The following is a 25930-nucleotide window of genomic DNA, read 5'->3' on the forward strand; positions in this document are numbered from 1 at the left end:
GTGCCCTCCTGCTACCATGACCTACGGGAGGTCTTCTCTGAATCTAAGGCAAAGTCTCTGCCGCCACATCGGTCATACGACTGCGCGACTCCTGCCAGGCACCTCTCCTCCCAGAGGGAAACTGTTCTCGTGAACAGGACCAGAGCATCAAGCCATGAGGGACTACATCGAGGACTCGCTGGCAGCCGGACTCATTCGCCCCTCATCCTCAACAGCCGGTGCGGGGTGTTTTTTTTTGTCAAGAAGAAGGACTCTACGCTGCGACCCTGCGTCGACTACCGAGGACTGAACGACATCACAGTCAAGAACAGGTACCCTTTGCCGCTGATCGCTACAGCATTCGAACTCCTTCAGGGAGCCCGGATCTTCACCAAGCTCGACTTGCGCAGCGCTTACCATTCGGGAAGGGGATGAGTGGAAGACGGCGTTCAACACCCCCACAGGGCACTATGAGTATCTTGTGATGCCTTTTGGACTGACAAACGCCCCGGCCGTCTTTCAAAACTTCATTTACGACGTGCTTCGGGAGTTTCTGAATAGATCTGTCTTTGTATACCTGGACGACATTCTCATCTTTTCAGCGGACCTAACCTCTCACATTCAACAAGTCAGAGAGGTGCTCCGGCGTCTGCAGCAGCACCAATTGTACGTGAATATGGATAAGTGTGAGTTCCATCGGGCATCCGTGTCCTTCCTGGGCTTCGTCCTGGCTGAGGGAGAGATATGGATGGATCCCGGAAAGGTCGACGCGGTGCCGCGGTGGCCTACCCCCACCAACCGTTCTCATTGTTTCGGACCCAGATAACCAGTTTGTGGTGGAGGTGGATGCGTCGAATTCAGGAATCGGAGCAGTCTTGTCGCAGAGGAGTCCCAGGGATGGAAGGATCCACCCGTGCGCGTTCCTGTCTAGGAAGCTTACCCCGGCAGAGAGGAACTACGACGTGGGAGATCGGGAACTGCTGGCGGTCAAGAGCGCGTTGGAGGAGTGGCGGCACTGGCTGGAGGGCTCGCAAGTACCGTTCGTTGTCTTCACGGACCATAAGAACCTTGAATACCTGAAGTTTGCGAAGAGGTTGAACGCCCGTCAGGCCAGGTGGGCCCTGTTTTTCACCCGCTTCCGCTTTACGGTGTCCTACCGCCCAGGCTCCAAGAACGGCAAGCCGGATGCACTCTCGCGGATCCACGAGGGGGAGCGTACGGAATCAGAGGCCGCTCCTATTCTGCCAGAGGCGTGCTTCGTGTCCGGCTTCACCTGGGCGGGTGAAGGAGGCCCTGGGAGAGACACCGCCGCCCGCGGATTGTCCGCCGGGCCGCCTTTTCGTCATCCCAACTCTGCGGGGAGACGTCGTCGCCTGGGCCCATACCAACAAGACGGTCTGTCACCCGGGTATGGCAAAGACACGTTCAGTGGTGGAACAAAGGTTCTGGTGACCCAACCTCAACAAGGACGTAAAGGAGTCTGTCAATGCCTGCCCGGTACGTGCGGCCAATAAGACTTCCCGCCAACGGCCCGTTGGTGAGTTGCGACCCCTGTCCACTCCCTTTCGTCCGTGGTTTTTTATTGAAAGGATCGGTGCTGGTCGGCGCTCAGGAGACAAAGACGACACTCAACAAAAGACCAACATTCCCAAATGCTATTTAGCCTCAATAACTGGCATATTTATTTCGACCAAATGCAAGTTCTCAAAACACAGTTGACATTGCGTGAAATCAATCATATGAGCCCCTTACTTATGCCGAGTAGGTGGAGAGCCAGTCATCCAGGTAGAGGTCCGCTTTGTCAACCAGCTGGGCATCCGTACGAAACCCGCAGCAGACTCTACCTGTTTGTAATCTGCATCTCTCTATTATACTTTTCAGTTGCGTGCGAGAGAAAGGGCGGGTGGCCTACCCGTCCCACCTGGCGCCGCAACAGTTGTAGCCAATTTACTATTGACACCTAAGTGTGTCCTTCAGGCTCTGAGAAACATAACAGTCAAGATATCCCACAACAAGGTTCGTCTTTGAACAAGATAGTATGCGAAAAACAAGTGAGAGTGAAACGGTCAAGACGTCTTGACCAGAAAAACAAGTGAGATATAAAAACAGGTGCGTGAAAAACAATTTATATAACCATGGTTGCACAATACATTCTGGTATTCGACGGTTATAGGAAGCATCACTAATTAACACTCCTTTCATTCCACTCTTGAGGCTTCACATATTAGTTGATATACCCGTCAAACGTCGATGGTAACACTATTCCATTTCCAGTGTGATTCATGATGTCATGAAAGAATATGGACCATAATTCCCGCAACGTTAGGTTTCTGTGAATATATTGATGTGATAAACATCTAGCATAAATGTATATATGAGTGGGGTGAGGCACCAACTTAACAGTGTAGTTCTCGACACCGAAGTGTCCATTACTTTTCTCAAGGCGTACAATCATCTCATGCGTTGCATAATCACCCACTCCACTTCAGCTCGGATACGTCTTACGTAGATACACGTTAGCAGATTACATAGTGATAGCAATATTATTATAATAACCAACAGAATCAGAGGGGGCACCAAAGTCCTCCTAGCAGTGACTGACATCCCTGAAAAGATGTCCCACCAGTGATGGGCTGAGGACTGTTGTACTATTTTAGCAGCATGTTGTACCCGTCCGCTGGCTACTAATGTGGACACCATGAGCTTGGAGATGTTAGACGTATGTGACTGTATAATTTTCTGAACTTCAGTGGATTGTTCCAATGCGCATTTGAAACGCTCCAGTGAGAGGTTCCAGGGATTCTTTAGTACATCCCATTGTACTTGTGTCAGCCGATTAGACACAGAGTAATTCGTCAAACGATACGTCTGGTTTCCCCAATGCCAAGGTGCACATTATATAAGCAACCAACGAACGGAACCGATGGTACTTGTGAATTATTTTGCATTGTTGCCACACATAGAGCATGTGGTCCGATTTGCCACAACATCTCCCTTCGTGGCTCCCTCGTCCAATCACAAAGTACAGCCTCTGAGTCGGTTAAACATGGATTGCTGTGTCCCTGTTGTAATGTACACGCCATTCCTCTGTCTGTTTCGTCACACATTTTCAGATCATAAGTCGTATTTGTTCCCACATCCATCCACTCTCCATCCAGATGTAGAAACCAAAATCCCGTGGTAGTAATCACCGGTAATACTTGATACTTACATATCATTTTAACAGTAGACACATTGTACTGAGTCCAATACCCAGCACAATATGTACTGTTGCATTTTGTTCGCTCCGAGTGTAACTGTAACCAAAGTTTGCTACTAATATTCCAAACCCGTCTCCATTCGTGATAATTTTCCGTTGTCATTATTCTCTGGAATCGCTCTTTTTGAGCTTCCGCATGAATCATTTGCAATGCACAGGTTGTCCAATTACCTCTATGTGATAGATTCTTTAACGCATCATATGTTTCATTCCATAATTTTAACTCCCAGGTAAATGCCTTTTTCCAAACATCTGTGTTTTCCAATTGTCCTATCATAGCTTTTGGAAGCCATACCCCTACCTGATGTATAGCCTCTGATGCATGTTGCCCTGTGTTAGATAACATTGTTCTGGTTACTTCGTTATCTGCAGAATTAGCTACACCAAACAGTGTTCCCGTTCCTCCTAAGAGAGTATCATACCAAGCTCTACGTCTTCGTGTACAGTGTGGTATATCGGGGAATTTTATTTCCCAGTACACTCGGGTTTTAACCCTGGCTTGTGCCATGTGTGTACAGGTATCTAATACTGGTGCTATGTGTGTTCTTATAGCATTAGGTTTCCCAGGTAACACCCATATTACATACAAAAGTGTGTTCCGTCCCGAGATTTCAGCGCTGTTAAAAAAAACAGAGTTTCTTTTACGGTAATTGTCCACCTCGTCCAGTTGTGCTCATTGCAGGTCTCGGTCGTCCTGTTGTAGTGGCACATGGGGACTACTGAAGTAACGGTTAAGTTGCATCCTTGTTCCACCACCGGAATGTCCTTTCCTCCAAGGCACCTTTTGCACTTCCACATCTGACAATTGCTGGTGACATTTACCACGTCGCAAGTTTGGTAAGCTGGACAGGTGTAGCCTCCTTGAGTACGGTCCCGGGTACTGCTTTTCCATCTTATGCGGAGCCACTGGACCTGCTCCAATTTGTCACCTTCCGTCATTGCGCAGCAGAGTTGGACGATGGCACCAAGGACAAGGATACACGTGACCCAGCAGACGACACTGCCACCTCTTGGGCCCTCGGTCTTCCCTGGTCTGGCCATGGCGCCTCTCCGATGATGGTCTTCCAATCAGCAAATACCACCATGGCATCTGTATTACGACAAATAGTGCATACTACAAACGTGATTAGTTCTCTCTTGTATAACATTTTGACACCGGTACATTTACCCATTTTTCCTCTCCAGGGTATAAGATGCTCACAGTAGCATCTTGCCCTTGAGCTATAATTTCTGCTGCTCGGGGAGGACCGTCTGGCTGTTTTACTCAAACTTTTGCCCCTGCCATATCAGTGGAGCCAAATCCTCCCTCCCCTCTAGTGGTTATCACCACAGGTTTAGGTATTTATTTTACCTTGTTTCAAGGCAAGGCTTCACTACCAATTGAGCAATTTTGTCATCTCTTTCCAATGTAAGGGGCTGTTCTGCTAATAATTTGCATACCGCTCCAATTTCTCCTTGATAGTCCGCATCAATTACTCCGGCTTGTTTTGTTTCGAGATAGCTTTTTCAATGTTTCCTTAAGAATTCCATTCATTCGCTCTATTAACCCAGCAGCCTGCGGATAATAGGGAATGTGATAGATCCATTCTACATGGTGAGTCGTTGCCCACTCTTTAGACTCCTTTATTGAGGCCTCTGCCCCGGTATCTACTAACGCTGTTACTGTTTGACCTGATTTATCCCAATAAATTTCCATATCATATACTTCAAAAGACACAGTCGTAGTTAACAAAAAGAAACCGGTGCATCCTTTGTAAAACTGTACATGCAAACATAGTGCACATTATTCAGAAGATATAACAAGCATACAATATAGTATTTGGATAGCTTTTTCGGTAAACAAAGATCTTTGTAACGTTAAGTCTATTGAAACACTTGTAGAAAGGCAACACCCGCGCGCGCACACACGCGTACAAACACACACGTACGATAGAAAGGCAACACCCGCGCGCGTACACACGCATACAAACACATACACGCACGATAAGATAGAAAGGCAACACCCCCGCGCGCACACACGCGTACAAACACACACGTACGATAGAAAGGCAACACCCGCGCGCGCACACGTGTACAAACACACACGTACGATAGAAAGGCAACACCCGTGCGCGCACACACGCGTACAAACACATACACGCACGATAAGAGTATTGTTGTAAGCAGTATTATGTGCAAAAGTGAATGTTCATTCATTTCCTATATTGCGTTATCCTGTGTATAATCTACTCTAGTACTAGTCATGAACAATTCTGGCTCTGGCTGCGCTTGTGGGACCGGCCCTCGCACTCGCTCCCCATTTTCGTCCAGAATTGGTTGACCGTCCGCCCCCATCAGATCCTGGATTCGATTTGGTATCACGCGTCGCTGCTCTTTTCGTCGCGTGAAAGGGTGTATCTGCAACCCCTTTAACGAGAGATACAACCCAGTCTGTGGTGGCGGGTCCGGTCTTATCCCCCCATATATCCCCGTTCCACTCCTCCGGATTCCACTGCGCTGACAGCCCAGTGGTGAATGAACGGATTTGCGCTTGTTCTATTTTACGAGGTTTCTTCTTTCGCCCTCTTCGCGCCACTCGGGAGATATGCATTACAACTATTTCCGTTATACTCTGTATTTTTGCCAAATGCTTCTTTAATTCTTTCACTATAACCTCTAGCTGGATAACCTCTTGCGCCTTTTGATTTTCTGTGCTTCTAATCTTATCCAACTCCAACACGCAATTTTTCCAAGCTTCCGCACACATCCACAACATCTGCTGCGTGCCTCCCAGCGGAGCACGAGCATTCACATCCACCCGCTTCAACATATCACATAATGCCAGCGGCGTGGCAGCGGGATTCACTCCTGTCCACGGTCCGGGGCGTCCCCCACGCTCCCGTAAGACAGCTTCTATCTCTTGGAAAGTGATGCCTTCCCACCCGGGCACCACCTCCTCCTCTGGTGCCTCTTGCGCACCCTTAGTTTTCCTTCTAAAACAACGCATCCTGTTTTTATCTCCTGCACGTAGCCTGCACGATCCTGCCGACAACGCCAAAAATGTTTTATTGAAAGGATCGGTGCTGGTCGGCGCTCAGGAGACAAAGACGACACTCAACAAAAGACCAACATTCCCAAATGCTATTTAGCCTCCCGGGACCTTTACAATCGCCAATTCGTGGGGACCCTTAACTGCTTCATACAATCGCTCCATCAAAGTTTTATGAGCAATTTCTTTGACTTTCGCTGTTAGTCAGCCATTGTGCAGCCACCCCTTTAGGTCAATCAGGGCAGCCGACGCTGCATATGCCGAATCAGTATATACAGTTAATTGCTGTCCTGGACACTGTTCCAAGGCCAACACCAGAGCCAACACCTCAGCCGCCTGGGCGGAGGGTTTTATTGACAACTTCTGAGCTGTCACCGGGAGGAAGAAAGAACCTTTCCACTCCACCATCCTTGGCACGCCAACAACACCCATCCGTGAACATAACCCGTCCACCATCCAATGGTTCCGCATACAAGTCCTCACGGACATTTTGATCTTTCTGTACTTTCAGAGCACACTCATGTGCCCCTTCCAGGAGGTGATTAGCCATGTTCTCACCATCATGCACATACGTAACATTTGGTGCCATCAATATTTTCATCATCCGTGTTTGTCTTCAGGGTGTCAACGTAAATGCCGCCGATGCGACAAAAGCTGACACCGCATGGTCTGTTAACACCTGGACGGGATACCCCATGACCACATGTGCCGTTTTCTGTAGGACCTTTGCCAGGCCCGCCGCGTACCTAACACAGTCTGCTTGTTTCTGTTCAATTCCGTCTAATGGCAAACTACAATACAATAAAACTGCCCTGTTTGTTCCATGTCTTTGGTACAATGCCGCATTCACTGTTTTCTCACTAATAGCTACATCTAAATGAAACACCTTAGTGTAATCTGGGGTAGCCAAAGCTGCTGCTGATGCCAATTCCTGAATTAGTTGCAGAAACAATGCATCATCCTCAGGGGTCCACTGCAATGTAACCTTCAAATTTCGGACCCCTTGTTGTTTGACCAGGGCCCGCAAGCCTGCTGTTTTATCCACATAACATGGGATGTAGGCTCGGCTGTAGCCACACAATCCCAAGAAAGACAGCATGTCTTGCACTGTCTCTGGACGTGGGTGTCGCAAGATGGAGCTGCGGTGATTAGGGGACATAGCCAAACCGGCTGGTGTGATGACACACCCCAGAAAAACCACAGACTTGCGACAGGACTGTAACTTTTTCCTTGACACTTTGAAGCCCAGGTCAGCAAGCTTCAACAGCACTGCTCGTGTGGCTTCCACACACTGGTTGGATGTTTCGGCTGCAAAGAGGTGATCGTCCACATACTGCAGGAGCACTGAGCCTTGGGGTAGTTTACATGAAAATAACAAGTCCTTCAATACCTGATTAAAGATTCCCGGCGAATTCTTGAAGCCCTGTGGGAGTCGTTTGTACTGCAATTTCACCCCTTTGTAAGAAAATGCAAACACATGTCGTATTGACTCAGCCAGTGGTAAACGAAATATGCATTCGCCAAATCAATTACCATATACCACTGTTTCTGAGGATCCTGGGAGGACAGGATGCGATGGGGGTCAGGAACTGGCAAAACTGGAGTAATAGTTATGTCATTCACTGGCCACAAATAGTGGGCCATCCTCCATGTCACCCCATCAGCCTTCTGGACCGGCCTCAGAGGTGTGTTCCAAGAGGACGCCGACGTTTCCAACACCCCCGCATCCCACAATCCTGCCACTGTGTCCTCCATACCTTTGTCTGCTTCCTTCGGCCATCGATATTGAGGACGGCGGACCTGAATGGAGCAATCAACTTCCAATTGGATCGATTGAACCGTATGACAAAAACCAACATCAAATGGACCCTGTGACCACAAGGTCTGTGGCATTTGATCCAGCATTCCCTGTGCAAACTCTTGGTCAGTCTGTTCCCGCCCATGATGGCGGTCCAGGAAGACCAATTCAAGGTCTGACTCATCTACTATTTTTGCCATTATCCTGTAACTTTTGGTTGCGGCCGAATGCCACACATCTGGAATCTCAGTCATCATCCAGTCATGTTGTTGTGTTAATCGTTTCACCATGGGCCCCAATTGGCGGGGCTCAAGGCCTGGCGACACAGCCAGTGTTACATGGGGCAGACCTTCCTCACCCATTTTGAACCATTGTTCTTGCTCTGGCGACAACTGCACATTCGCTGCCACTCCCTCTGGGCCTACAAAGATGGATGGTGACTGTCGTGTCCAATCATCTCTATATACTTCATCCGAATTCTTCTTCTTTTCCTTTCGGCTTGTCCCGTTAGGGGTCGCCACAGCGTGTCATCTTTTGCCATCTTAGCCTATCTCCTGCATCTTCCTCTCTAACCCCAACTGCCCTCATGTCTTCCCTCACCACATCCATAAACCTTCTCTTTGGTCTTCCTCTCGCTCTTTTGCCTGGGAGCTCCATCCTCAGCATCCTTCTACCAATATACTCACTCTCTCGCCTCTGAACATGTCCAAACCATCGAAGTCTGCTCTCTCGAATCTTGTCTCCAAAACATCCAGCTTTGGCTGTCCCTCTAATGAGCTCATTTCTAATCCTATCCAACCTGGTCACTCCGAGCGAGAACCTCAACATCTTCATTTCTGCCACCTCCAGTTCAGATTGCTGTTGTTTCTTCAGTGCCACTGTCTCTAATCCGTACATCATGGCCGGCCTCACCACTGTTTTGTAAACTTTGCCCTTCATCCTAGCAGACACTCTTCTGTCACATAACACACCAGACACCTTTCGCCAGCTGTTCCAACCTGCTTGGACCCGTTTCTTCACTTCCTGACCACACTCTCCATTGCTCTGTATTGTTGACCCCAAGTATTTGAAGTCGTCCACCCTCGCTATCTCTTCTCCATGTAGCCTCACTCTTCCCCCTCTACTTTTCTCATTCACGCACATATATTCTGTTTTACTTCGGATAATCTTCATTCCTCTCCTTTCCAGTGCATGTCTCCACCTTTCCAATTGTTCCTCTGCATGCTCCCTGCTTTCACTGCATATGACAATATCATCTGCGAACATCATGGTCCAAGGGGATTCCAGTCTAACCTCATCTGTCAGCCTATCCATTACCACTGCAAACAGGAAGGGGCTCAGAGCTGATCCCTGATGCAGTCCCACCTCCACCTTAAATTCCTCTGTCACACCTAAGGCACACCTCACCATTGTTCTGCTGCCATCATACATGTCCTGTACTATTTTAACATACTTCTCTGCCACACCAGACTTACGCATGCAGTACCGCAGTTCCTCTCTTGGTACTCTGTCATAGGCTTTCTCAAGATCCACAAAGACACAATGTAGCTCCTTCTGACCTTCTCTGTACTTTTCCACGAGCATCCTCAAGGCAAATAATGCATCTGTGGTACTCTTTCTAGGCATGAAACCATACTGTTGCTCGCAGATACTTACTTCTGTCCTGAGTCTAGCCTCCACTACTCTTTCCCATAACTTCATTGTGTGGCTCATCAACTTTATTCCTCTATAGTTCCCACAGCTCTGAACATCCCCTTTGTTCTTAAAAATGGGAACTAGAACACTTTTCCTCCATTCTTCAGGCATCTTTTCGCCCGCTAGTATTCTGTTGAATAAGTTGGTCATCCGAATCCCTATCGTAATATAGAGTGCAATGCAATGGGTCCACTGGGGGGTGGTACGGTGCCAATGCCTGGATCCACAGTTTCCACAGGAGGTAAGAGGAGTAGACACCTCCCCCAAGTGGAGTCTCAGGATTCAATCTAGCCCGGTAGATCCGTGCCGTTTCAGGTACTGTGGGGAGTGGTGCCATCAACCACTGACCCCTAGGTGTCACAGGCTGGGAGCATTCCAGAACCTGTCCGCCAGGAAATGTCACTGTAAGTCCCTTCTCGCCGCACAATATCTGGGCTCTCAATGCTCACAACATGTCTCTGCCCATTAAATTCATGGGTGTGTCCATTGCATGAACATATGAATGATATAGTTTCTTTCCAGTGTTTGTGATTTCCGTTTTCAATGGCCGGGTAAAGGGCAGAGTCTGAGGACGTCCCGAGAAGCCGACCAACGTTGTAACTCGTCTCGACAACGCTGTACTTGGCAGTGGCATGTTGATTGATGAATGTGTTGCTCCAGTGTCCAGCAACATCTGGACCGGAGTGTCCGCCACTGTCAACTGAAGCATTGGCTCTGCCTGGCCAGTGCTTTCCAAGCTTCCCAGGCACCCCTATTCGTCCGGGCCGTACCACGGGTTGGCTTGGTGATACTGACCCCGTGGATTTGGCTGTGGCCACGGGCGGGGCTGCTGCGGTCCCCCTTGGTGTGGTGGCCCTGCTTGCTGGTTCTGCTGCTCCACCCCTGGTGGTGGTGGGTTGCCATGACAATAACGTGCCCAGTGATCAGGGGACCCGCAGTTGAAGCAAGTCCCTGGAGCGAACCCATTCCGGCCCCGACCTGGGGGGGCGCCACGACCACGCCCTCTGCATCCACCACGGAACCCTTGGCCTCGGCCCCATCCAGCCCCCACTGGAGTCTGATACATCTGTTCTAGTTTAACCTTTTCTTGTTTTGCCTCACCTTGCAACTTTGCCAACTGGAGTTTAACCAAACTAATTGCCAGAGCATCAGTTTCCTTTTGATCTTTATTTGCTTTTTCCATGTCGATGCGGCAATGGTGTATCAAATGCCTCTTAAATCTCAGTTCCGGACAGACCAAAATGTCCGTATCAATTCTCATAATCGCTTGCACCTCATTTGGGAGGCCGTTCAGCATCGTCGTCCTGAACATCATCTCAGCTTCAGGGTAGCTGCCTGGGTGTTTCCCTGTGGTCTCAATCCAGAGCTCCAATGCCTGAGCATAATGTTGCTCGGGAGTCACATCTTTTCCAAAATTAAAAATTGTTGGCACCACATCCACTGGGGAGGGAAAGGCCGCCCTCAGCTCCCGAGACAACGCCTCCGAGATCTCCGCCAGGGGCGTTTCTCTCCCTAGCTGGCGGGTGCCAGCTGCCCCCTCGATATTCTGTAATTGAATCAGGGAACATGATCCCAAAATGGCTTGTCTTAAATCCCCCAATGTCCTGACATGACAGGTAAGAATTTAGTAATCCAGGCTCGTGCCCTTTTATGCAGAGGGGGGGGCAATTTTTCCACCAATGCAGCCACATCCCGAGCACCAAAGGCTCATAGTGACGGCCAGCATGAGTCACCACTAGGGGTGCCATTGTTTGAGGCTGCTCCTGCTGTGCCATCATTTTCCCTTTACTACGCATATTATAGCCTCGCTCAGCCCTGGACATACTCTCCTCACGATCGCCCAGCCTCTCTCCTTCACGCAACGCTCTGAGCATCTTCCGCTGTTCACGTAACACCACCTCGTCTTCCTCATCACTTTCCATTTCCTCCTCACGGTGATCAGCGTCGCTGGGCATTGCCTGCCCATGTTTCCGTGTCCCCGTCATCACTTCCTCTAACATCTCTCTTTCCTCACTCTGCACCCTTTGTCCTTCAAACAACTTCCGCGATACCTCCTTCTTCATCAGCTTCTTACTCCCTGCACTAGTGGTGCCCCCGTCTCCTGCTAGCTCCGCCCCTGGCGCCAGCACGGGCGACTCCACACGCCCCTGCTGTTTCCCGCGCACTCTCTTTCTCTCATTATTCACAGCCTGTTCAATCAACTGTATGGTCGCTGGCACCATCCGTGAACCTTCATCTTCTACATCTAAAACCATTCTGCCCCTCAAGGTGACTACGGTGGCCATTACTGGCACCGTCGGATACGGTGGCGGCCCAAACACATACTGTTGCGAGTCCGACAACTTCCACTTTTTCAATCACTTCATCCTCTTTCTTCAGCTCATTCTCACTCTGTTCCTCTTTTATCGCCGCCAGCGCAGTAGCGATAGTTGCCAATTGGTGAATGCCTCGTCTATCTTTCTCCAATTTCTTCACTTCCTTCTCAAGTTTATTACGCTGTCGCCATCCGACTTGGCTCTGATCCTCCTTCATATCTCGAATATCTGCCAACATTCTGCTTTCCTTTTTCTGTAACTGCCGCGCTAACTTCGCCATGTCCCATGTTCCGGGTTCCCCGCGAAACAATTCATCCTTCTTTAATTTCCGAAACAACTTCTGACTCTGTTCTTTTTCCTTCTTAATTTTCTTACTTTCTATTCCACTAATCAACTGTGATTCCATCTTAGCGTAATGACCATTAATCTCCGACCAGACTTCAGTCCGTTCGTCTGAAGTGCTGGACCCGAGACCCCTATCACACTTCATCTCATTCGCCATCTTGAAATCCACCCGTGCATGTCCCAACCACTTTTTACGTAGAACAATGTTAGTTTTCACACTCACACTCACACCGCTTCCACACTGATACGTAAATCCCAGATTTTAAACCGTATCGTAACCACGAATAGTTCCAAACTATTCTAGTAGGTAAATCCCAGATTTTATACCCTACTAATGTCCACACTATTACACTTTTACGCCGTTCCGCTCCTCCTTCCTCTTATAATTTAGCGTTGCCAATGTGCAGAATTTGAAAAGGAGTCTGCTTACCTTGTTTCACTGTGGGCCCAAGAGGAAAGACGGTCAGACACGTGGCTCCTTTGTCAGGTCGTCACCTGGTGTGGACGTGGGTCCCTGACCCGAGTCTAAGACTCTTGTGGTTTTTCCTCGAAGTCCCGGACTTCTTTTACCTCTCTTGCATCACGTCGGGGTCACTATACTCTATAGGAAGTACAAAGGAAAGGAGTGAAGGAGAGTTGCTGGGTCGGGGTTCTATGATGTACACCCAATCAACTCACGAGATAAATCCACACATGCTCTCATTGGTCAATGTCGCACCGGGGACCATCACTCGCCAAGTATCACTGAGTCTTCCTGTAATACAGTGCATAGTGTATGCCGATCCAGCTTTTTTTGGGCGTGTGGGGGTGTGGGAGGGGCTAGGGGGGGGTGAAAAAATGTTACGTTATCCCCATGCCTGCATGGGTTTTCTCAGGGCACTCCAGTTTCCTCCCACGTCTCCAAAACATGCCACATTAATTGGACACTCTAAATTGCCCCAAGGTGTGATTGTGAGTGCAACTATTGTCAGACTCTATGAGCCATGCGATTGGCTGGCAACTAGTGCAGGGTGTGCCCTGCCTCCTGCCCGTTGACAGCAGGGCTCGCCTCCAACACTCCTGAGACCCTTGTGAGTATAAGTGGCTAAGACAATGGATGGATGGATTATTGGGTGGATGATTGCAGTCAGTGTTTCATACGGTTTTAGCAGTTAACTGAAAAAAAAATTAAATATACACATATCTTAAGATATAACGAAAAAAATATTAACATCCAATTCGAGGGAACTCCTTAATTTTTGTGTTGTTTCTCAAATGTAAGAGTATGTGTTTGAATGGGTGAATGAGAAGCATTAAGTTTTCGAACTTCACTGCACTTTATTATTTATTCCGTTCATTTCACTTACTTGTAGTTAGTCAGTGTTAAGATATATTACATGGAAAAGATGACGCGCTGTGGCGACTCCTAAAAGGAAAAGCCGAAAGTAAATGAAAATTAAGGGAAAGATACAGTATGACACATCCAATATGGTGGATGCGCTTTACGTATTACAATAACTGACCAAGTTGCTGGGGCTGGGGTCGAATTCTATACTGAACGTTCTAAACTGTGGTTGACAGAACCTGCCCCCAAATCTGCTCTAAGGTAAATTTGTTTTACTGTGTTCGTTTATTAGTTTTGCTCACATTAGCCCAACTAGCAACGGAGCAATGGTGCTTGCTGTTTCAGAAAAGAGTTTGTATCGCAAATGCTTAGTGCTCAAGACATGAACACGGTGTTCGACGAAAGATTCGAACCTTAGCCTTGTATAAAATCAGCTGGGTGCAGAGGACCGTTTGTTATTCATATCGCAAAGGAGAAATATTTTTCACAATATTAATCATGTACGGTATTTATAAATGTGTTCCTACGTGTGGCGTTTGATACTGCACTCGGGCTAGCCTTTCGTTGGAAAGATGGAGTCAAGATAGCTGCCGCGATTGTTTGTCAGTTATTACGGGAACACATTGCCAACGACTTGCGAGGTGGCCACCTTACAAATAAAAATTAATTAAATAAATATATGGACGTCAAACTTTGGAAGTAAAATAATTATTTGTAATAATCTGTCATCACATTCAATATGGTGGGTGCGCTCTTCCTATTAGAGTATTAGAGCTGTGGCTGGGGTCTAAGTGTGTATGTCTATAGTTTTCGACAGACGTCACACACTTTCTGGTTTAGGAAGCGGTCGCCATTTTGGATGGGTGAATTCGAGTAAACAAACCGTAACTAAGCACAAATAATTTCAGAAAGGCGTATGAATGGGGGTGCACTGCTATGTTATCGGTTGCTCAAAGGAAAGTGGGTGTTGTAAAGCGACTTTCTTTCGACTGCCAGCTGTGATCAACAACATGTGTGAGAAAACTGAGCAATTATCAACCAAACGGCGACAACTCAGCAGAGCCGATCTACCAGGCAAATCATTAGTTCATCATTTACCTTATGTCAGAGTTTGCTCGAAGCATTTTGTTCTTGGTAGGTATTGGATAACTTTTAGAATTTCACCCTTACTTTGCAACAAGTTCTGTGAAGCATAAGTATTCTTCAGGGCCTAGGGCCTACATAAGGGGTGCCCAGATTTTTTTACCCCAAGATCTACTTTTCAAGCAATGCAGCCCTATGGGGGCACAAACCAGTGCAATCTGTAGGCCGGTCCCAAGCCCAGATAAATACAGAGGGTTGCGTCAGGAAGGGCATCCGGCGTAAAAACTATGCCAAACAAATATGAGCGTTCATTTAAAGAATCCCATACCGGATCGGTCGTGGGCCGGGTTAACAACGCCCGCCCCCGGCACTGCTAACCTGCAGGGCGTCAGTGGAAATTCAGCTACTGTGGGTCGAAGACAAAGAGGAGGAAACCGGATCCATCGTCAGAAGAAAAAGAGGAATGCACAGAGCCTATAACTGAGTGTAGGGACTTTGAATGTTGGGACTATGACAGGAAAAGCTCAGGAGTTGGTTGACATGATGATTAGGAGAAAGGTAGATATTCTGTGCATCCAAGAGAGCAGGTGGAAAGGTACTAAGGCTATAAGTTTAGGAGCAGGGTTTAAATTATTATACCACGAAGTAGATGGGAAGAGAAATGGAGTAGGGGTTATTTTAAAGGAAGAGCTGGCTAGGAATGTCTTGGAGGTGAAAAGAGTGTCAGATCGAGCGATAAGACGGAAATTCGAAATGGAGGATGTATAACGTGGTTAGCGGGTATGCCCTACAGGTAGGATGTGACCTAGAGTTGAAAGAGAAATTCTGGAAGGAACTAGATGAAGTAGTTCTGAGCATCCCAGACAGCGAGAGAGTTGTGATTGGAGCAGATTGTAATGGACATATTGGTAAAGGAAACAGGGGTGATGAAGAAGTGATGGGTAAGTACGGCATCCAGGAAAGGAACTTTGAGGGACAAATGGTGGTGGACTTTGCAAAAAGGATGGAGATGACTGTAGTGAACACTTATTTCCAGAAGAGGGAGGAACATATAGTGACCTACAAGAGCGGAGGTAGAAGCACGCAGGTGGATTATATTTTGTGCAAATGATGTAATCTGAAGGAGGTTATGACTGTAAAGTAGTGGTAGGGGAGGGTGTAGCTCGACAGCATAGGATGGTAGTGTGTAGGATGACTCTGGTAGTGGGTACGAAGATTAAGAAGACAAAGGGAGAGCAGACAACCATATGGTGGAACCTGAGAAAGGAAGAATGTTGTGCGGCCTTTCGGAAAGGGGTAAGACAGGCTCTCGATGGACAACCGAAGCTCCCGGAAGACTGTGCGACGACAGCCAAGGTGATCAGAGAGACAGGCAGGAGAGTACTTGGTGTGTCATCTGGTAGGAAAGGGGAGAAGGAGATTTGGTGGTGGAACCCCAAAATACAAGGAGTCATACAAGGAAAGAGATTAGCGAAGAAGAAGTGGGATACTGAGGGGACTGAGGAGGGGCAAAAGGAGTACATAGAGATGCGACATAGGGCAAAGATAGAGGTGGAGAAGGCTAAACAAGAGGCATATGAAGACATGTACACCAGGTTGGACACGAAAGAAGGAGAAAAGGATCTCTACAGGTTGGCCAGACGGAGGGATAGAGATGGGAAGGATGTGCAGCAGGTAAGGGTGATTAAGGATAGAGATGGAAATGTGTTGACTGGTGCCAGTAGTGGGCTAAATAGATGGAAAGAATACTTTGAGAAGTTGATGAATGAAGAAAATGAGAGAGAAGGAAGAGTTGAAGAGGCAACTGTGAAGGACCAGGAAGTGGCAATGATTACTAAGGGGGAAGTCAGAAAGGCACTACAAAGGATGAAAAATGGAAAGGCAGTTGGTCCCGATGACATACCGGTAGAGGTATGGAAGCAATTTGGAGATGGCTGTGGAGTTTTTGACCAACTTATTCAACAGAATACTTGCAGGCGAAAAGATGCCTGAAGAATGGAGGAAAAGTGTTCTAGTTCCCATTTTTAAGAACAAAGGGGATGTTCAGAGCTGTGGGAACTATAGAGGAATAAAGTTGATGAGCCACACAATGAAGTTATGGGAAAGAGTAGTGGAGGCTAGACTCAGGACAGAAGTAAGTATCTGCGAGCAACAGTTTGGTTTCATGCCTAGAAAGAGTACCACAGATGCATTATTTGCCTTGAGGATGCTAGTGGAAAAGTACAGAGAAGGTCAGAAGGAGCTACATTGTGTCTTTGTGGATCGAGAGAAAGCCCATGACAGAGTACCAAGAGAGGAACTGTGGTACTGCATGCGTAAGTCTGGTGTGGCAGAGAAGTATGTTAAAAGAGTACAGGACATGTATGAGGGGAGCAGAACAATGGTGAGGTGTGACAGAGGAATTTAAGGTGGAGGTGGGACTGCATCAGGGATCAGCTCTTCATTTCCTTACCACACTCACCATTGCTCTGGATTATTGACCCTAAATATTTGAAGTCATCCACCCTCACTACCTCTCTTCTCCCTGTCGCCTCACTCTTCCCCTCCACCTTTCTCATTCATGCACATATATTCTGTTTTACTTCAGCTAATCTTCATTCCTCTCCTTTCCAATGCATGTCTCCATCTTTCTTATTGTTCCTCTGCATGCTCCCTGCTTTCACTGGATATTACAATATCATCTGCGAACATCATGGTCCAAAGGGGTTCCAGTCTAACCTCATCTGTCAGCCTATCCATTACCACTGCAAACAGGAAGGGGCTCAGAGCTGTTCCCTGATGCAGTCCCACCTCCACCTTAAATTCTTCTGTCACACCTAAGGCACACCTCACCATTGTTCTGCTCCCCTCATACATGTCCTGTACTCTTTTAACATACTTCTCTGCCACACCAGACTTACGCATGCAGTACCACAGTTCCTCTCTTGGTACTCTGTCATAGGCTTTCTCTCGATTCACAAACACATCATGTAGCTCCTTCTGACCTTCTCTGTACTTTTCCACTCGCATCCTCAAGGCAAATAATGCATTTGTGGTACTCTTTCCAGGCATGAAACCATACTGTTGCTCGCAGATACTGACTTCTGTCATGATTCTGGCCTCCATTACTCTTTCCCATAACTTCATTGTGTGGCCCATCAAATTTATTCCTCTATAATTCCCACAGCTCCGAACATCGCCTTGGTTCTTAAAAATGGGAACGAGAAAACTTTTTCTCCATTCTTCAGGCATCTTTTCGCCCACTAGTATTCTGTTGAATAAGTTGGTCAAAAACTCCACAGCCATCTCTCCAAATTGCTTCCATACCGCCACCCCTTTGTCATCAGGATCAACTGCCTTTCCATTTTTTCATCCTTTGTAGTGCCTTTCTAACTTCACCTCGACTAATCATTGCCACTTCTTGGTCCTTCACACTTGGCTCTTCAACTCTTCCTTCTCTCTCATTTTCTCTATTCATTAACTTCTCAAAGTAATGCAGCCCTATGGGGGCACAAACCAGTGCAATCTGTAGGCCGGTCCCAAGCCCGGATAAATGCAGAGGGTTGCGTCAGGAAGGGCATCCGGCGTAAAAACTGTGCCAAACAAATATGAGCGTTCATCTAAAGAATCCCATACCGGATTGGTCGTGGCCCGGGTTAACAACGCCCGCCCCCGGCACTGCTAACCTGCAGGGCGTCAGTGGAAATTCAGCTACTGTGGGTCAAAGACAAAGAAGAGGAGGAAACCGGATCCAGCGTCAGAAGAAAAAGAGGAATGCACAGAGCCTACAACTGAGTGTAGGGACTTTGAATGTTGGGACTATGACAGGAAAAGCACAGGAGTTGGTTGACATGATGATTAGGAGAAATGTTGATATTCTGTGCATCCAAGAGAGCAGGTGGAAAGGTAGTAAGGCTAGAAGTTTGGGAGCAGGGTTTAAATTATTCTACCACGGAGTAGATGGGAAGAGAAATGGAGTAGGGGTTATTTTAAAGGAAGAGCTGGCTAAGAATGTCTTGGAGGTGAAAAGAGTATCAGATCGAGTGATGAGACTAAAATTTGAAATTGAGGGTGTTATGTATAATGTGGTTAGCGGCTATGCACCACAGGTAGGATGTGACCTAAAGTTGAAAGAGAAATTCTGGAAGGAACTAGATGAAGTAGTTCTGAGCATCCCAGACAGCGAGAGAGTTGTGATTGGTGCAGATTGTAATGGACATATTGGTAAAGGAAACAGGGGCGATGAAGAAGTGATGGGTAAGTACGGCATCCAGGAAAGGACGTTTGAAGGGCAGATGGTGGTGGACTTTGCAAAAAGGATGGAGATGGCTGTAGTGAACACTTATTTCCAGAAGAGGGAGGAACATATAGTGACCTACAAGAGCGGAGGTAGAACCACGCAGGTAGATTATATTTTGTGCAGACGATGTAATCTGAAGGAGGTTACTGACTGTAAAGGAGTGGTAGGGGAGAGTGTAGCTCGACAGCATAGGATGGTAGTATGTAGGATGATTCTGGTGGTGGGTAGGAAGATTAAGAAGACAAAGGTAGAGCAGAGAACCATGTGGTGGAAGCTGAGAATGGAAGAATGTTGTGTGGCCTTCCGGAAAGAGGTGAGACAGGCTCTCGATGGACAACCGAAGCTCCCGGAAGACTGGACGACGACAGCCAAGGTGATCAGAGAGACAGGCAGGAGAGTACTTGGTGTGTCATCTGGTAGGAAAGGGGAGAAGGAGACTTGGTGGTGGAACCCCATAATACAGGGAGTCATACAAGGAAAGAGATTAGCGAAGAAGAAGTGGGATACTGAGAGGACTGAGGAGAGGCGAAAGGAGTACATCGAGATGCGACGTAGGGCAAAGGTAGAGGTGGCAAAGACTAAACAAGAGGCATATGAAGACGTACACCAGGTTGGACACGAAAGAAGGAGAAAAGGATCTCTACAGGTTGGCCAGACAGAGGGATAGAGATGGGAAGGATGTGCAGAAGGTTAGGGTGATTAAGGATAGAGATGGAAATGTGTTGACTGGTGCCGGTAGTGTGCTAAATAGATGGAAAGAATACTTTGAGAAGTTGATGAATGAAGAAAATGAGAGAGAAGGAAGAGTTGAAGAGGCAAGAGTGAAGGACCAGGAAGTGGAAATGATTACTAAGGGGGAAGTCAGAAAGGCACTACAAAGGATGAAAAATGGAAAGGCAGTTGGTCCCGATGACATACCGGTAGAGGTATGGAAGCAATTTGGAGAGATGGCTGTGGAGTTTTTGACCAACTTATTCAACAGAATACTAGCGGGCGAAAAGATGCCTGAAGAATGGAGGAAAAGTGTTCTAGTTCCCATTTTTAAGAATAAAGGGGATGTTCATAGCTGTGGGAACTATAGAGGAATAAAGTTGATGAGCCACACAATGAAGTTATGGGAAAGAGTAGTGGAGGCTAGACTCAGGACAGAAGTAAGTATCTGCGAGCAACAGTATGGTTTCATGCCTAGAAAGAGTACCACAGATGCATTATTTGCCTTGAGGATGCTCGTGGAAAAGTACAGAGGTCAGAAGGAGCTACATTGTGTCTTTGTGGATCTAGAGAAAGCCTATGACAGAGTACCAAGAGAGGAACTGTGGTAATGCATGCGTAAGTCTGGTGTGGCAGAGAAGTATGTTAAAATAGTACAGAACAATGGTGAGGTGTGCCTTAGGTGTGACAGAGGAATTTAAGGTGGAGGTGGGACTGCATCAGGGATCAGCTCTGAGCCCCTTCCTGTTTGCAGTGGTAATGGATAGGCTGACAGATGAGGTTAGACTGGAATCCCCTTGGACCATGATGTTTGCAGATGATATTGTCATATGCAGTGAAAGCAGGGAGCATGCAGAGGAACAATTGGAAAGATGGAGACATGCACTGGAAAGGAGAGGAATGAAGATTAGCCGAAGTAAAACAGAATATATGTGCGTGAATGAGAAAAGTAGAGGGGGAAGAGTGAGGCTACAGGGAGAAGAGATAGCGAGGGTGGACGACTTCAAATACTTGGGGTCAACAATCCAGAGCAATGGAGAGTGTGGTCAGGAAGTGAAGAAACGGGTCCAAGCAGGTTGGAACAGCTGGCGAAAGGTGTCTGGTGTGTTATGTGACAGAAGAGTGTCTGCTAGGATGAAGGGCAAAGTTTACAAAACAGTGGTGAGGCCGGCCATGATGTACGGATTAGAGACGGTGGCACTGAAGAAACAACAGGAAGCTGAACTGGAGGTGGCAGAAATGAAGATGTTGAGGTTCTCGCTCAGAGTGACCAGGTTGGATAGGATTAGAAATGAGCTCATTAGAGGGACAGCCAAAGCTGGATGTTTTGGAGACAAGATTCGAGAGAGCAGACTTCAATGGTTTGGACATGTTCAGAGGCGAGAGAGTGAGTATATTGGTAGAAAGATGCTGAGGATGGAGCTCCCAGGCAAAAGAGCGAGAGGAAGACCAAAGAGAAGGTTTATGGATGTGGTGAGGGAAGACATGAGGGCAGTTGGGGTTAGAGAGGAAGATGCAGGAGATAGGCTAAGATGGCAAAAGATGACACGCTGTGGCGACCCCTAACGGGACAAGCCGAAAGGAAAAGAAGAAGATTAACTTCTCAAAGTACCAAGTCTCCTTCTCCCCTTTCCTACCAGAAGACACACCAAAGTACTCTCCTGCCTGTCTCTCTGATTACCTTGCCTGTCATAGTCCAGTCTTCCGGGAACTTCTGCTGTCCATCGAGGGCCTGTCTCACCTCTTTCCGAAAGGCCGCACAACATTCTTCCTTTCTCAGCTTCCCCCACATGGTTCTCTGCTCTACCTTTGTCCTCTTAATCTTCCTACCCACCACCAGAGTCATCCAAAGCTGTCGAGCTACACTCTCCCCTACCACTACTTTAGTCAGTAATCTCCTTCAGATTACTTCGTTTGCACAAAATATAATCCACCTGCGTGCTTCTACCTCCGCTCTTGTAGGTCACTATATGTTCCTCCCTCTTCCGGAAATAAGTGTTCACTACAGTCATCTCCATTCTTTTTGCAAAGTCCACCACCATCTGTCCCTCAAAGTTCCTTTCCTGGATGCCGTACTTACCCATCACTTCTTCATCGCCCCTGTTTCCTTTACCAATATGTCCATTACAATCTCCACCAATCACAACTCTCTCACTGTCTGGGATGCTCAGAACTACTTCATCTAGTTCCTTCCAGAATTTCTCTTTCAACTCTCGGTCACATCCTTCCTGTGGGGCATACCCGCTAACCACGTTATACATCCTCCATTTCGAATTTCCGTCTTATCACTCGATCTGACACTCTTTTCACCTCCAAGACATTCCTAGCCAGGTCTTCCTTTAAAATAACCCCTACTCCATTTCTCTTCCCATCTACTCCGTGGTATAATAATTTAAACCCTGCTCCTAAACTTATAGCCTTAGTACCTTTCCACCTGCTCTCTTGGATGCACAGTATATCAACCTTTCTCCTAATCATCATGTCAACCAACTCCTGAGCTTTTCCTATCATAGTCCCAACATTCAAAGTCCCTACACTCAGTTCTAGGCTCTGTGCATTCCTCTTTTTCATCTGACGACGGATCCGATTTCTTCCTGTTCTTTGTTTTCGACCCACAGTAGCTGAATTTCCACCGACGCCCTGCAGGTTAACAGTGCCGGGGGCAGGCGTTGTTAACCTGGGCCACGACCGATCCGGTATGGGATTCTTTAGAAGAATGCTCATATTTTTTAGTTTTTACGCCGGATGCCCTTCCTGACGCAACCCTCTGCATTTATCCGGGCTTGGGACTGGCCTACAAATTACACTGGTTTGTGCCCCCATAGGGCTGCATTCAGCACATGCACAATGATTATTATTAAAGATTGTCGTAAGGACAGTTTTTTTGAAAATCAATCCAAGTACAAACCTAACAAAATGTAAATACAGATAATTCCTAATATTTTGAGCATATGGGTAGCAGCAAATTGGTGGTGTGCATTGTATATTGGTAGAAGGGTTTTCCTGATTTATTTTTTTTTGTTTGTTTTTAATTTTTTTTTTTAGGTCAACTTTGGGGGTGCGCATTATACTTCAGGATACATTATACTCGAGAAATTAAGGTACCTTGTTTTTTCTTCAGAGTTTCTTATTTTGAAAGACCACTACTTTACGCCCTCGCCTCACTTCCGTGCTTGACTCTTTGCCGTGTCTTTTTCTTGCATCAGCAATACTAGCTCGCCCTCGTAAAATGAACCACAAACAGTTCAATGGAGTTTCTTTGGAAAGGGTATACAAGACAATGATGAGACAACAGAGGGGTGACAGACTGCCTGCAAAAATAAAGCAGCATTTAAAAGAAAATACCAAGATTCTGTTGGAGGACGCTTTTTTTCTCCCCGCGTGTTCGTTTAGTTTCGGGTCGTGAGAATGTTGGTTATCCAAATACAGCCTGGAGATAATGAACAGTTTCTTTTAAGCTTTTACTTACAGAATATTCTGGACACAAATGAGTGACAGACAATGGCTGTAGCAGATCAGAAGTGCAAAGCTACAGAGGACCTACAGCATTCCCCCAATATTCAGCAGGGTCCGCATCACAAACGCATAAAAGGAAAATAAAGAGCATCACAAATAAAGCGCATCACAAAGAGAACCGCATCATAAAACAAGAGCACCACAAACTATCCTTATCATAATGACCAACCTGGTAATAACTGGCACATTCCCATGCCCCGGTCTCTCCAGTAAGGTTAACTGATGATTTGGCATGTGTGAGCAATGTGAGCAAAAGATACGCATCAAAAAAGAGATACACATCGATAATACACTTCAATTCCCATCTGTCTTATGGGTTCATTGCAACAGGTGATTCACATTCCCCACATGCACTCTTTGTACTATGTAGTGACCGAGTTGCTAATGAAGCCATGAAACCATAAAAAAATGCGCTGCCACCTTGAGACAAAACACCCAGTAGTGAAAGAAAAGCCCTTACAATATTTTGAAAGAAGAAAAAGGGAACACGAAGGACAGAAAGAAAGTCCACTAATTGCACAAATATGTCCGCGCTAAAAGCATACTTCCTGATCATGGATCGCATTGGTAAAGTTAAGAAGCTTTCTACTATTGGGGAAGAACTGATTTTGCCTGCAACAAAGGACATCTGCAGCAAACGTTTCAGAGAGGCTGCAGTAAAAAAGGTTGAAAACATCCCACTTTCAGCGACTACAGTAAGAAGAATAAATGAAATAGCAGGTCATTTCGAGGCACAGTTACTTAAGGAATGGACGTAATGGCTATGCATTATAGTGAGCTAAATTTTTCATCAATTTAACTTTCATTTTTAAGACAATTGTGTGAATTCATTTTTGCTGTGTGTGTGTGTGTGTGTGTGTGTGTGTGTGTGGTGTGTGTGTGTGTGTGTGTGTGTGTGCGTGTGTGCGTGCGTGAGTGTGTGTGTATACAAGGGTATATGTATGTATGTGGCACACCTTGACAGCCAGTCTGAAAAATAATGTGTTGGATTAATAGGATATAAAGTTATCTCATATTTGCTTTCTTGGTTTTTTTAATGCTTCATCGCTTGTGTGATGTGGTGCAATTGAGAGGCCCATTGCCATGGAAACTTTGCTATGATGTACTTAAACAATGTGATGCAATCAAGTTACATTGGATGCCGTGGAAACACCAAACTGCGATGCAGAAGACAACAAAGACTGACGATCTGATGGTGAAGACATCGCAAAGACTCACATGGACTATTTCTGTCACAGTTGCTTTGTTTGTCACATTTGCTTTGTTGTGATGGGAACTACACTAAGGAATAAAAAAGTGGCGACGTGGAGATGTGATTAGAATGGGTTGGAGATTGTGAAAGAGACACATCCCACGTTCTCCTCGCGAGCCAGAAGTTCCTCTTGTCTTCCTTCCTTGAGAATTTTACTTTAAATCTCCTAGGCTGCTTAAACCTGACATAATGCCTACTCAAAACTGGTCCGTGGTGGAAAAAAGGTTGGGGACCACTCCTTTACAGCAAATTTTGTTTTAAAATTCAGTTCTGTGTAAGGGTTTAGGGTTACACTACATTGGAACACTGCATTTTGAGTCAGACAATTTGTTCAGCAAAACACAACTGCAATGGATAATCAAAACCACTGAACGGATTGTTGGCATCACCCTACCCACCCTTGAAGCCGCTCAAACTAGGACCAAGGCGGGCAGGATCTTTTCAGACCCTCCACATCCTGATCGGCACTACCGATCAATGCAAATCAAAACTAGCAGGCAAAAAACACTTTAAAAACAAGCAATGAATATCTTTAGGTGAAAAAATTCTCTCCGGCGCCCAATACTCCATCAGACTTTCAGCAATTAAACTTGACATCATCCATTTTTTTGGGTTAAATTTAACGTCCATCCATTTTCTTTGCCGCTTATCCTCACGAGGGTCGCGGGGCGTGCTGGAGCCTATCCCAGCTGTCAACTGGTAGGAGGCAGGGTACACCTTGAACTGTTTGCCAGGCAAGTGCAGGGCACAGAGACAAACAGCCACACTCACAATCACACCTAGGGGCAATTTAGAGTGTCCAATAAATGTTGCATGTTTTTGGGATATGGGAGGAATCAGGAGTACCTAGCGAAAACCCACACAGGCACAGGGAGAACATGCAAACTCCACACAGGTGGGACCGGGATCGAAACCGGGTCCTCAGAACTGTGAGGTCAACGCTTTGCCGGCTGATCCACCATGCCGCCTTGAATTTAACATTTACCATAATTTCTCAAGTATAATGTAACCTGAAGTACTATGCGCACCCCCAAAGTTAACCTAAAAAAATCAGGAAAACCCTTCTACCAATGTACAATGCGCACCACCAATTTACCACTACCCATATGCTCAGAATATTAGGAATGATCTGTATTTCTGTTTTGTTAAGTTTGTATTTGTATTGTTTTTCAAAAAACTGTCCATACAACAATCATTAATAATGTGCATGTGCTGCTACATCATATCGGTAATATAATTTCAGGACAGGCTACAAGACATGCCTCAACCAACTCAAATAAATCCACAATGATGACATAACATTTTATAAATACTGTTAACACACATTTCAGTCTTAAAAATATAAA

General features: G+C 46.5%; 2 protein-coding genes across 21 annotated transcripts in view; one reads left to right on the forward strand and one right to left on the reverse strand.

Moving 5' to 3' along the window:
- Positions 1 to 1732: 1732 nt before the first annotated feature.
- Positions 1733 to 24163, reverse strand: LOC133500590 (uncharacterized). Of its 5 annotated transcripts, none has more exons than XM_061819470.1 (4): positions 23286 to 24163; positions 12850 to 13020; positions 4219 to 4328; positions 1733 to 3957 (listed from the first exon to the last, which is right to left on the reverse strand). In XM_061819470.1, the coding sequence occupies exon 4, from the start codon at positions 3744 to 3746 to the stop codon at positions 2835 to 2837; it is 912 nt and encodes a 303-aa protein (XP_061675454.1). In that variant the 5' UTR covers positions 3747 to 3957; positions 4219 to 4328; positions 12850 to 13020; positions 23286 to 24163; the 3' UTR covers positions 1733 to 2834. The 5 variants fall into 5 exon arrangements, with proteins under 5 accessions (XP_061675454.1, XP_061675452.1, XP_061675451.1 ...); XM_061819468.1 differs by adding an exon at positions 13098 to 13173 and having other exon boundaries at positions 1733 to 4328; XM_061819467.1 differs by having other exon boundaries at positions 1733 to 4328.
- pomgnt2 (protein O-linked mannose N-acetylglucosaminyltransferase 2 (beta 1,4-)) overlaps positions 13340 to 25930 on the forward strand; it is a 43437-nt gene continuing 30846 nt past the window's right edge. For 7 of the 16 annotated variants that reach the window (XR_009794957.1, XR_009794955.1, XR_009794952.1 and 4 more), the window contains exon 1: positions 13628 to 14004. The gene's annotated coding sequence lies outside the window, so the exon portion shown is untranslated. Of the gene's footprint in view, positions 13490 to 13627; positions 14005 to 22861; positions 22918 to 25930 lie in introns of those variants that run through there. The other 9 variants (XM_061819463.1, XM_061819461.1, XM_061819462.1 and 6 more) reach the window with 7 other exon arrangements.

Source organism: Syngnathoides biaculeatus, chromosome 5, assembly GCF_019802595.1.
Source record: "Syngnathoides biaculeatus isolate LvHL_M chromosome 5, ASM1980259v1, whole genome shotgun sequence".
NCBI classification, from domain to species: Eukaryota; Metazoa; Chordata; class Actinopteri; order Syngnathiformes; family Syngnathidae; genus Syngnathoides; species Syngnathoides biaculeatus.